Below are 11,695 nucleotides of genomic sequence, written 5' to 3'. Positions count from 1 at the left end.
AACATAAATCCCCATAGGAAATGCCAGCAGGGTGCTCCGTGGTTCTTAAACTACTTCCTGGGTGTCGGTTTGTTTTGAAAATGGTGCATATGGGCCTGTCGTCAATTATGTTGATATTATCTTTTTTACATGATATACATTTATACAGCAGGATATACATACTGAAGCAGTTTAGGTTTAGCACCTTGCTTAAGGGTAGAATGCCAGTCTATTTTAACCTACACTATACTTCCAGTTTTTTACAGTGTGTTTCACCTGTGTGTAGCCTAAGTAGGGGCAGTCTTAAAATATGCAGTTATATTATTAGGCATTATACCGAAACTTGGGGCAGGGTTTATTGGTGACCTGGTGCAAATGCAGAGCTGGATATAAACACAACGTTTGATGCACCTGAAGATTTTCTGATTCTCAATGATCAGCAGTAGTATGTCCCTGGTGAGCTACACTTGGCCACAGGCTGCTAGTCATAGAATAGAGAGAAAAGACAAATATGGTTTTAGTCTACCATACAAGTGGTCGATGTCTCAACCGTGTAGGTCTTCATCTTTTTCATTCTATTTTAAACGTTCCCGTGATCCAACGCCTTGTTTTGGAGTGTGTATGTTTGCTCCTCGTCTTCAAAATTCAAAACAAGAAACTTAGGACCGGAGACGAGGGCGTGGCTGCATGACACTGAGTTGGCCATCTGACGATATACGAAAGAAGAAGAAAACAAGAAATGTTCTTGTCCTTTCATCCTCTGTTTCCCCTGCTTTCCCCGTCTTCTGCAGGACCTTAAACCCGGTAACCTGGCTGTGAATCAAGACTGTGAGCTAAAGGTGCGTATCAGCGTCATTTCCTTCAATGGCACGAGAACACTGAGCGCATTAATGAGTGTAACGGTTCTTCTCTTGTGACCGGGACGCAGATCCTGGACTTTGGGCTGGCGCGGCAAGCCGACGCAGAGATGACGGGCTATGTTGTTACCCGCTGGTACCGGGCGCCAGAGGTCATTCTAAACTGGATGCACTACACCCAGACTGGCAAGACCATCATAACCCTTCACCTTTCAACCCTTCACCTTTCACCCCTTAACTTCATCCTAGTCCTTCTGGACCAGTCCGTTCAGTTTCAAAACTGAACATAAAAAGCTGAAAAACATCTCTTGAAAGAAAAATGCACAAGATTAATTTCAAATCATATTTCTTATGTATATGATAGTTTTAAGTAAACATACAGTAAAATGTCATTTTTTTACATTACCGGAATTTTGGCAGATGCTCTTATCCTGAGCCATGTACAGTTAATTAGACTAAGCAGGAGACAATCCTCCCCTGGAACAATGCAAGGTTAAGGGCCTTGCTCAACGGCCCAACGGCTGTGTGGATCTTATTGTGGCTACACCGGTGAAGTCATGTACCTTAACCACTACGCTATAGGCTGCCCCGTTCTAGTTACACAAACAAAGCACTTCAGTTAGAGTAACCTGTTTGAAGGTAGTGACCAGCAATCTGCAAATCCCCTTTACTAAGCGATAACTGTCTTGCATAACTCAATTGGAGTGATGGTCAGCGTACCTGGCTGGCTACTTCCATGACATGGTTTAGTTAAAAAAGGAGACTGGTGTTGCAAAGGAAATGACTCAAGTTTGCCGTTTTAAGTTTAAAAAGAACATGACGTGAATACTAATTTGATGATTTTCTTTCAAGTTCATTTTTCTTTGAAGAAAATGAATATTTTCTTGGAATAATTCATTAACCTAATTGAAGGGGAAAATCTGGGCTTTGTGGACTGAATTATTTTATACAATCAGAAGTGTTATCTCTCCTGATTATGTTTTTGTCATCCTGTTTGTCACAATTGATTGTTGGCCTTCTTGCCCCTGCAGTGGACTTGTGGTCTGTGGGCTGCATCATGGGAGAGATGATCAATGGGAAGACGCTCTTCAAAGGGAAAGACTGTATCCTCTTGTCTGTCCTATTTGCCTGTTATTTGTCTTAGTCCTTCGGGGCTGGTAACAAGTTTGTTCAGTTCTGATGATGCAATACAAGTCTGCCAGGCTGATTTGTCATTATCATTGTTTTGATAGCAAGTCTGAACATTGATGACACATGAACTGTAAAAAAGAAAAAAAAGAAAAAAGGAGATATAGCTTGCAGCCCAGTCAAGGCCAGGCTTCTTCTTTTTTCAGTACTCTTGAAGAAAGGGATCGAGCGAAGGGAAAGTGCGACATAATGATTTAAATGTTGTGACCTTTCACCCTTGACCCTCAACCTCAGACATGGATCAGCTGACACAGATAATGAAGGTGACAGGGGTGCCGGGACCAGAATTCATTCATAAACTGGACAGCCAGGAGGTATGCACAGCACCCAGCCCACACACGCACACACTAATTCAATCTCAGCCCCACCCACACAGACACCGTGTACTCACTCCGACATGGCTGCCTTCCATTCAGAAAGAATGGTCTCAGTCATTCAGCCTTCTGCAGGTGATCCTGTGGGATGATCGTAGGTGTAATAAGGTGCTTGTGCAGCTGGTCATACAGTAGTATATACTAGGCAGTATGATACTTCATATTACATGTATTGGGCCAGCAGTCATCCCATCATGCACCCTGCTCCTGCTGAAGGTGTAGGCTTGGTTAGTCACTCTCTTCAGTTTTTTGTGATTGCATAAGTCAGTACAAAATCCGGAAAGTACCAAATTTCTTTGTCGTGATATAATTTGCCATTTTATGTCATACATCTCACATAAACTGAGAAGAAATCTTAGCTATGTAAAATTGCAAGAAGAAGAACTTAAGAAGACGATAACCGAGGCCCTGACTCACTGTAGTAACTAAAGATCCCATGACACTTCGCAAAGAGTAGGGTGTTCCCCAGTGTACTGGCAAAATTCCCAACATGCCACCTAATCATCCCCTCATTTAATTTCTCTCCACCTCAGCTGAAGTGTGCTGAGCATTCTGGTGTAAAATGGCTGCCGTTGCATCACCCGCGATATAAATGAATCCTTCTAATCTATCTATCCAATCTATCCAATCTGTCTGTGTCCAAGGTTTTACATGCAGTACAATGCAGTCCATACAGATTCATGTTGCACCCAGAAATGGGGGATTCTTTATAAAAAAGAGTATTCATTCCTACACCAAGCACGAGATCTAAATACCCTCAAGTTTAACTACTTTTTTTTTACTTCTACTTTAACCTCATATTAATTTACAAATCCACTTTACAGTGCATAAGCATGTGCCATTGCATATGACCATATGTTTTATGCCTTTTGGACATATAATTATCATGGAAAGTGTTGCATGTAATTGTGCTTGTAATACCTGCACATCTCAAATATACCACACAAAAGTTTTATTTTTCTTTAAGCTGGAAAAAAAGTAAACCAGACAAAGGGCACCTGTCTGAATTACAGGCCAAGATGTTGATTTAGTGAGAGAGAGTGTAATTTATTGTAGCCTGGATGAATTGATGGGATCACAGACACAATAATATAACGAACATCTCAAAATCAAAAGAATTGTGTTGATTAGGTGCATCAAACTGCCAAGTGGGGTATGCACAAAGCAACACCGTATCCTCCTCCAGCTCACAACAGTGCACTGACAGGAGATTACAGCGATGAGTATGAACACACATATCAGGCATTTCAGTTGAGGTGAAAATGGGGGTAAAGGAGGCAGGGTGATTGAAAATGCCCTGAAGAAAAACATCTTTCACAATGGCAAGTACTTAGCTGTAACTAATTCAAATGCATCTCAGGTCCAGCACAGGACGTTTAGACAAAAGGCCACTAGCTAATAAAACAATTATTTCCTTCTCCAATTGCCTCAGGGAGCCCAGCAAAATATTGCTGACTCAGGCTGTAATCTCCTGTCCCTGCTTGTGTGCATTGTCCTGACCAGGTGTGAAACTGCATTGTGTTAGGAAAGTTGAATTGGTGCACACTGATTCTGTAGAAATTGTTGAATTAAAATGTGCTAGCGAATTCAGGGCTTTTTGTAGATAGTGTTGTGGCTGCTCGTGAAGATGAATTAAAGAATTAAAGCTTTGAATACGGGGTGAAACCAGGAGAACATCCACAGGTAGGCTGTAACATTTGAGCATGTTGAACCTGTGAAGGTATTTGTCTTCGGTTATCTTGGTGGGATGTGAGTTAGATTACGCATGTTGCGCATGTTATGACTTTGAACGTCTGCAATTACCACTGCAAAGACGGCGCATAGCCTAAGTAAAATCAGAGACGTTATCTAACTAACCTTATAACTGGTTCATTTTGACTAGATTTTTTAAGACTGCTTTTGAAACGGGATATCCACATTTGCATTGAGAATTATAACAGCTGCTGATGTTGCCTTTTGTTTGTTCGATCGCTGATGCCATTAATGGAATGTAAAACTGTGGTCAAACTTTTGCAGTTACAGAGTACTCTAATATTGCTACCGGTATGCATAACGTTAAGTGGCTGGAGCCGTCAGAACTCGGCAGTGGAAATAGGGCTTTGTAACGTTCGTGTAACTGTGGCGTTATAACAATTCCAACAATTATCATGGCTGTATTTACATTAATACTCTCTAGTATTATAGCTCTAGTTATATTTTTGGTTAATTTCACTACAATCAACACTCTAATTGAATGCAGCTCATTCAATGACATGTCTGAGAATAGCAATGTTGACAACGTTACAGGGCTACATAACAACAGCAAGCTAGATAACCTAGCATCACAGCTCCTGAATCTTTTCTTTTTAAATGTTCGTGCATGGCCGTCGTGCAGCTGTAATCTGCAGTTTCGTCTTTGCACAGCGCGCAAAGTGCCATATTATTGGGTTTCGGCTTAAAGAATTCACACACTTTGGATGCTCGGGTTTTTTGGATGAACTCTCTCCCGCACTCTCAGCTGGGTTTGCCGCCGCAAATTACGAAATTACACGGTCGACGTCATCGACGACGTTGACTAATCGTTGCAGCCCTAATTTAAAATGCCGTATATACATTACATTACGTAACAGGCATTTGGCAGACGCTCCAGAGGGAAGTACAGTTTTAAGTGCTGAGAATACAACAACGATAAGGATTTAGGCCTTTTATTTTAGATTAATCTGACAATGGATTATATCAATAAAACCGTTTTTATACGACACAGTGCAAAATAATTATCTACCCTTATGTAGGAACAACAATAAACAGCTTACCTAGCCAAACCAATGTTCCAATGAAACCATTCTAGCGAACACAAGTCTAGTAATAATGAGATACACAATTGTGAGAAGTATAATTTTACTTTGTAAATGCAGTCTTGTTACACCATGAAATGTGTGTTGTAGAAGTTAAAAACCTTTAACCAGAATATAATTTTATAGGATGAATTATCTTTGAGTGTGTGGACTGCAGCCTCTGCACTGTAGTGAGATTCCATAGCTCCATAAATTCCATTGCCTGCACTGTGCTGTGAAAATTCAGCAGCTGCATAATTCCCCCGTGAATGAGGTCTTGTGTTGTGGCATTCTGCCCGACCGCCCACACTGTGCTTCCAGGATCTTACCATCTTACCAAGCCACACTGAGCATCGGAGACAAGCAGTAAAAGAGGGTTGTAATAGTGTCGTAAAAAGAGGATGTGAACGAGTGAGTGGACGAGATAACGGCATGTGTCGTTTCTGTCCGGGAGGAAGACACCGCTGTGTTAATTGGTCTGCCGGTGTGATGTCAGATGTCTGTCACAATAGAAATTCTCACCTTGAGGGAGTCAGCTTCCTGTGTCTTCATTGGCACAGGTCCTCATTAACACGTTACCTCTTCTCCCCCCCTCCCTCTCTATCTATTCATCCTGTGGTGCGGGAGCAGGCACGGAGCTATGTGCGTTCCCTCCCACACTACCCCCGGAAAGACTTCTCCACGCTCTTTCCCAGAGCTAGTGTTCAGGGTGAGTAGCTAGCTCTACCTAAATCTATCTAAATCCAGATTGTGTTTTCTGTGCCATCAACCTGGTTGGGAGTATGTAATATTGTGTAGGCTTTTTTTTCCCTTGGCATTTATATATCAAGCTTCATCGCACCAAAAAATATATAATAAATGAGGGTGCACATGTACCCTATTAGTCATCCAGGCTTAAACACGGCCTTCAGTGTTGGCAGACGTTGTATCAAGCTGCTGGTCGATGCCGTTTTTAGCTGCCGAATTTGTACGGTAATGCCGCGTGTGTTACGGTTCGGTTTTTAGTGTATGTTGTTTCTTTTTCTATCATATAGTGTGTCTAGACTGTCTTTGCATATGCTGGACATTTTCAGCTGCAGTGTGATGCAGTGTCCTTATATGACCAGTCTCCATGGCAACAGAAGGTTGCCAGAGTATTCATTGGTGCCTTTTTCCTGTTAATTAGAAATAGGACGTCTGCGCTGTGGCGGTGGCAGAGGGGGACTGGCTTTATAACTGAAATATATGTGCTGCTTTGTATCATTTAACCCACTAAAGACCAAAATGTGGGAAATATACACTCAGTGAGCATTTTATTAGGTATGATTAGACTCAATCAATCAATATAAATTTGTGAAACAAACTACTTTGAGAACTCTTATAAATTGATGAAGCACTAACTTAATCATGAAAGTATTAATTGCAGTGCCAGTAATTCTGCACTAAAAATACTTGAAAAACGATGGGCAGCTTCTTGGTACATCTGAAAATGGGCTTAATTTTCAAGGAATTTTTTTTCTCCATATAAATTCAACTTCCTCCCCCCAACCCCCCCCCCCCCCTTCGAAAATTTCAAATGCATAAGCAGTGTCATTTCATTTAAGCACATTTATGGACTGAGAATGAGTCTAGGGTGATGCCGACTACATCTAGGTTGCTACTTGCTTCATTGGTATTCACCCTTATTTGCTCCTTTCTCTTTGACCCCCGTCCTAGCGGTTGACCTGCTGGAGAAAATGCTGGTCCTGGATGGCGAGGCTCGTCTCACGGCGGAGACGGCCCTGGCGCACCCCTACTTCGACGGCCTGAGGGACCCAGAGGACACCCCTGAAGCTCAGCCGTACGACGACAGCTGTGACAATGCTACCATGTCCATCGAGGAGTGGCGGAGTGAGTACACCGTTCAAACTGCGCAAAAACAACATTCTCCACAAGTATTTAGTCTTATATTTGGATGTTCGGCTTGAGAGTTAAAAAAAAAAGGACTTTGAGACACATTACAAGAATTAAAACCCTTATTTTGCAGTGCACTCACCAATTCATCATTAATTATTTGATCATGTGTTCCACCTTTTATCTGCCCCTCATTCTCATTCACTTTTTCGACTGCAGGCTCTTTCGTCTATACTGCACTTTACTGCAGTGTGGAGCATTTGTGCCGTTAGCGAATTTTATGAACTAGAATTTTTGGCAAATCTGTACTCTACTGTGCTGATCTGTGCTCTTTCCCATTTTTTGACCTGTAGCGTTATCCTATAAAGAGGTGAAGAGCTTTGTCCCGTTTCCACGTCGTGACTCAAAGAGGCGAAACACGCTGTCGATGTCATGAAGACAACACCAAAGTGACTGCGAAAATTCACTACACAAATACTGACAAAGTCCTCACTCCAATGCTAAAAGCAATACAGCAGTACAAGTACTGCCCTCCCATCATGCACACACACACGCACACACACACACACATACGCACACACACATGCACACGCACACACACACACACACACACACACACACACACACACACACAAGGACACATTTTCAAGGTCCTTTCCTTCTGCATCCTGTGCCGCAGTGTGTCGGTCCCGCTGTTTCCCTGCTTCTGGTAGAATTGACTGCAGAGGCTGGGTGGCTCAGACAGTGCAGAGCTGAACCGTACTTCAGTCTGGAGCACGGCTGCCACACAGTAACACCACAGCTGGCCTTACACGAGGGCATCGCCACACAGACGGTGACTTTCTTCATTCATCAGAAACATGTGGTTTACAATGTGGCTGGGGTGGCTTGTTCGTTCTCTGTTGGGTTTACAGTGTGTTGCTTTTAAGCCACTTATGATGTAGTAGTTGTTTTTTTTTGTTGTTTTTTTCATATTATTTTATGAGACCAAGAGAGTGAGCTATGGGAATGAATGTGTGTTTCTGCGTTTGAGTGATTTTGATGATGATTACAGTTGTTTTAGTAGACTAGGCTTGTTACTCTTCTATTTTTTGTGAATGGTGTGAATCTCTGCTGTTATTCATGAGAACAGGCTTAATGTCTTTATTTCCATTGTGGTTTTCATAAAGTGCACTTAAACAAATGTGGAAAGACGATCACAGCAATTCATCTGCTTTTCAACTGTCTGTTTGGTAGACTGCTTAGTAACAGGAAATAACAATGCAATATTTGTATTGTGGCCTTTAAATGTATAATATGGAGAAATATGGGATCACACCCTTGTTGTTTCCCCATTTCCTTTATTTTTGAATGTGCTGTACTTCATAGTATATTGGAAATCACATATAGTTTTCAAGATCAATTCATCATTCTCAAATAACGGTCCAAAATAATTAGCTTAGCTGTTTTTGCTGCACTGTAGCTTCCTGTTAAACATAGCTTTTGCTTCCCTCTGTTTCTGAAAGGAAAATATTATATTATCAATAACAAAAACAAAGGTGTGATCACTTTTCCCCATGTTTGCTGAATCTGAAACTATGCTATTAAAATAAATAAAGATAGGAGGTGATACCTAATTTTGGCAGCTTTATTTATTTGGGTTTTGCACAGTTGGGCATGTACACTCACTGAGCACTTTATTAAGTAGACCTGTACTCCAGCTTGTTAATGCAATTATTTCATCAGCCAATCATGTGGGAACATCTAAATGCACAAAAGCATGCGGACATGGTCAAGAGGTTCAGCTGTTTTTCAGACCAAATGTCAGAATGGGGAAGGAAAGTGATCTAAGTGAATGATTGTTGGTGCCAGACACGGTGGTTTGAATATCTGAAACTGCTGAATTCCTGGGATTTTCATGCACACCAACGTCTAGAGTTTGCAGGGAATGGTGCGAAAAACAAAAAACATCCAGTGAGCAGCAGTTCTGTTGGCAAAAACGCCTTGTTAATGAGAGAGGTCAATGAAGAAGGGCCAGACTGATCCAAACTGACAGGAAGGTGACAGTAACGCAAATAAGCACACATTACAACAGTGGTTTGCAGAGGGGCATCTCTGAACACAAATAAGACAAATAAGTCTAAAAAAGTCTAATAAATACCTAATAAAGTGCTCACTAAGTATATTTGATGTGCCTGTGGTGTATGAGGGTACTCTGCATTAGCATATATTATGCAGCATGGAATCAGGATGTATTTGAAATTCTCACAATATTAAGGTTTGATGGGCAGCCTTTATTTTGGTGTACTTTTCTGGCATGAAGAGGAAATTAATGTTGGTTCTTTTTGAATATATTCTCCACAGAAATTGATTAAAAATAATAATAATTTGACCCTTTAACAAAGTAATGGTTTGAGAAAAACTGTTGATTAGCGTATTTACTAATTTATATCTGAACAGTTGATGTTGAATGAAATTTCAACAGATAAAGCTTCTAATATCTTGTGTAAAGGTAATCTACAATCTATATCTACATATAACATAATTTCTAAGCTGACATTTTGGATTTGCTTTTTGACTGGTGGTCACTGCCAAATTTAGTTTTACATTTTGAAATACTTGCTGTCGTTATTTCGGGAGTTCCATTCAGTTCCTTATCCCCTCCATGGTCAAAGTTTTAAAACAATACCATAGAATGCAGTGACAGAACCACTACTTTTTCTGAATGGGTGCCATGTTAGTCTATTTTTGGAACCTTCATATCTGGGCATGAACACAAAAAATTGAATTTCATTGAGAGGATTTCTGAATATTCTAATGCTACAATTATTTTCCTTTACCGAATAAACGGTGCATATACAGATGTTGGTCAAACAGGTGTAAATGCATGGATAAACAATGGACACAAAGAACATTGAAAGGCCCACCCACACAGGTGCAGGTGTGGTTCCTGAGCTAATCAAGCTATTAGCATCCTACCATGTTCAGGGTTGTGTACAAAAATGCTGGCCAGGTCTGGTTGTCCATAATTATGGTTGGCATTACTAGAAAATGAGCCCACTGGGACTTGGAAAGAAGGATGACGGTGCTTGTTTGGCAGGAGCTTCAATGATGAAGACGACATGGGTTGCTGTTTTATGAGGAAGAGAAGAACTGCTAGCTTCATCACACTCCCTTTACCTGGGAATCAGATATGAAGTGTGTAGCATTAATTGTTCAGTTAATTACATGGGAGAAAAGAATACCAAGGAGATTTAGATTCATGGGCCATATTTGATTATCCCTATGGGGATATTGGCATGAAACTCTTGACAGAAAGACTAATCACAAATCACTGCTGAATTATTCTGAATGATCACCTCCATTCCATGATGCAACATTACTTTCCTGCTCTGAGGATGACAGTGCCCCTATCTACAGGGCATGTGTGATCACCCAACAGGCTTATAAGCACCGTCATTGTCACGCAGTGTCATCTGTGTGCCAGGGCCTACTCACTCTCCACATCTGCACCCTTTTCAACATTCATGTTAGATTCTGGAATGATGGTGACGGTGTTTTTCACCTGTTAACAAGGCAGGAGTTGATTGACTTTCTCGTGGAAGAATGGTGCCATTTCCTCCCCTGCAGAATTCCAGAGACTGGTAAATTCTATGCAATGACAAGTTCTTCTGTTGGCATGTGGTGACCCAGTGCCTCATTAATGTGATTCATATTGGTGTTTCCACCCATATTAGCCATTATTTTCCTTCCACATGTGACAATTAATTTGTATCAGGTTTGAACTTTCTATTTATTCATGGATAAACACTGAAGCCGACTGATTATATTTATTTTAATGAAGAAAGATTGTAATAGCCAGTAAATTGATTGATTAGATAGATAATTGCAGAAAGTCAAGTGGCTTGAATATTCTGTATTGCATTCCTTATTTGATTATAGATAAAATGGTTAAATACAGAATTGTGAAATGTAATCCAACTGTCTCTTGTGTAATTACATTACTGGCATTTGGTAGACGCTCTTATCTAGAGTGATGTACAGTTGATTAGACTAAACAGGAGACAATCTTCCCCTGGAGCAATGCAGGGTTAAGGGCCTTGATCAAGGGCCCAACGGCTGTGCGGCTTATTGTGGCTACACCGGGGATCGAACCACCGACCTTGTGTGTCCCAGTCATGTACCTTATCTACTACGCTACAGGCTGCCCCGGCAGCAAGGCAATATAGATTTGATTTTCAACCCAACGTGCTCAGTTTCTAAATGGTAAATGGTTAATGGTTGGCATTTATATAGCGCCTTTATCCAAAGCAATATGCAATTTATGCTTCTTATTCACCCATTCATACACACACACACACACACACACACACACCTATGGCAATTAGTTGCCATGCAGGGCATCAACCAGCTCGACAGGAGCATTAGGGGGATCGAACCACCGACCTTGTGTGTCCCAGTCATGTACCTTAACTACTACGCTACAGGCTGCCCTGGCAGCAAGGCAATATAGATTTGATTTTCAACCCAACGTGTTCAGTTTCTAAATGGTAAATGGTAAATGGTTGGCATTTATATAGCGCCTTTATCCAAAGCAATATACAATTTATTTTTCTTATTCACCCATTCACAC

General features: G+C 41.1%; 1 protein-coding gene across 1 annotated transcript in view; it reads left to right on the top strand.

The window, feature by feature from the left end:
* The window catches only part of mapk13 (mitogen-activated protein kinase 13), a 14,254-nt gene extending 5,555 nt beyond the window's left edge, over positions 1 to 8,699 (top strand). Inside the window, exons 6-12 of the mRNA XM_061257008.1 lie at positions 771 to 818; positions 908 to 1,022; positions 1,868 to 1,939; positions 2,259 to 2,338; positions 5,842 to 5,920; positions 6,907 to 7,080; positions 7,437 to 8,699. Coding sequence (XP_061112992.1) covers positions 771 to 818; positions 908 to 1,022; positions 1,868 to 1,939; positions 2,259 to 2,338; positions 5,842 to 5,920; positions 6,907 to 7,080; positions 7,437 to 7,519 — 651 coding nt within the window. The 3' untranslated portion in view covers positions 7,520 to 8,699. The remainder of the gene's footprint in view (positions 1 to 770; positions 819 to 907; positions 1,023 to 1,867; positions 1,940 to 2,258; positions 2,339 to 5,841; positions 5,921 to 6,906; positions 7,081 to 7,436) is intronic.
* The last annotated feature ends 2,996 nt before the right edge of the window (positions 8,700 to 11,695 follow it).

This window comes from Conger conger, chromosome 10, assembly GCF_963514075.1.
Source record: "Conger conger chromosome 10, fConCon1.1, whole genome shotgun sequence".
NCBI lineage: Eukaryota > Metazoa > Chordata > Actinopteri > Anguilliformes > Congridae > Conger > Conger conger.
Note: the sequence above shows the minus strand (reverse complement) of the source record. Positions and strands in the feature narration are given on the sequence as shown.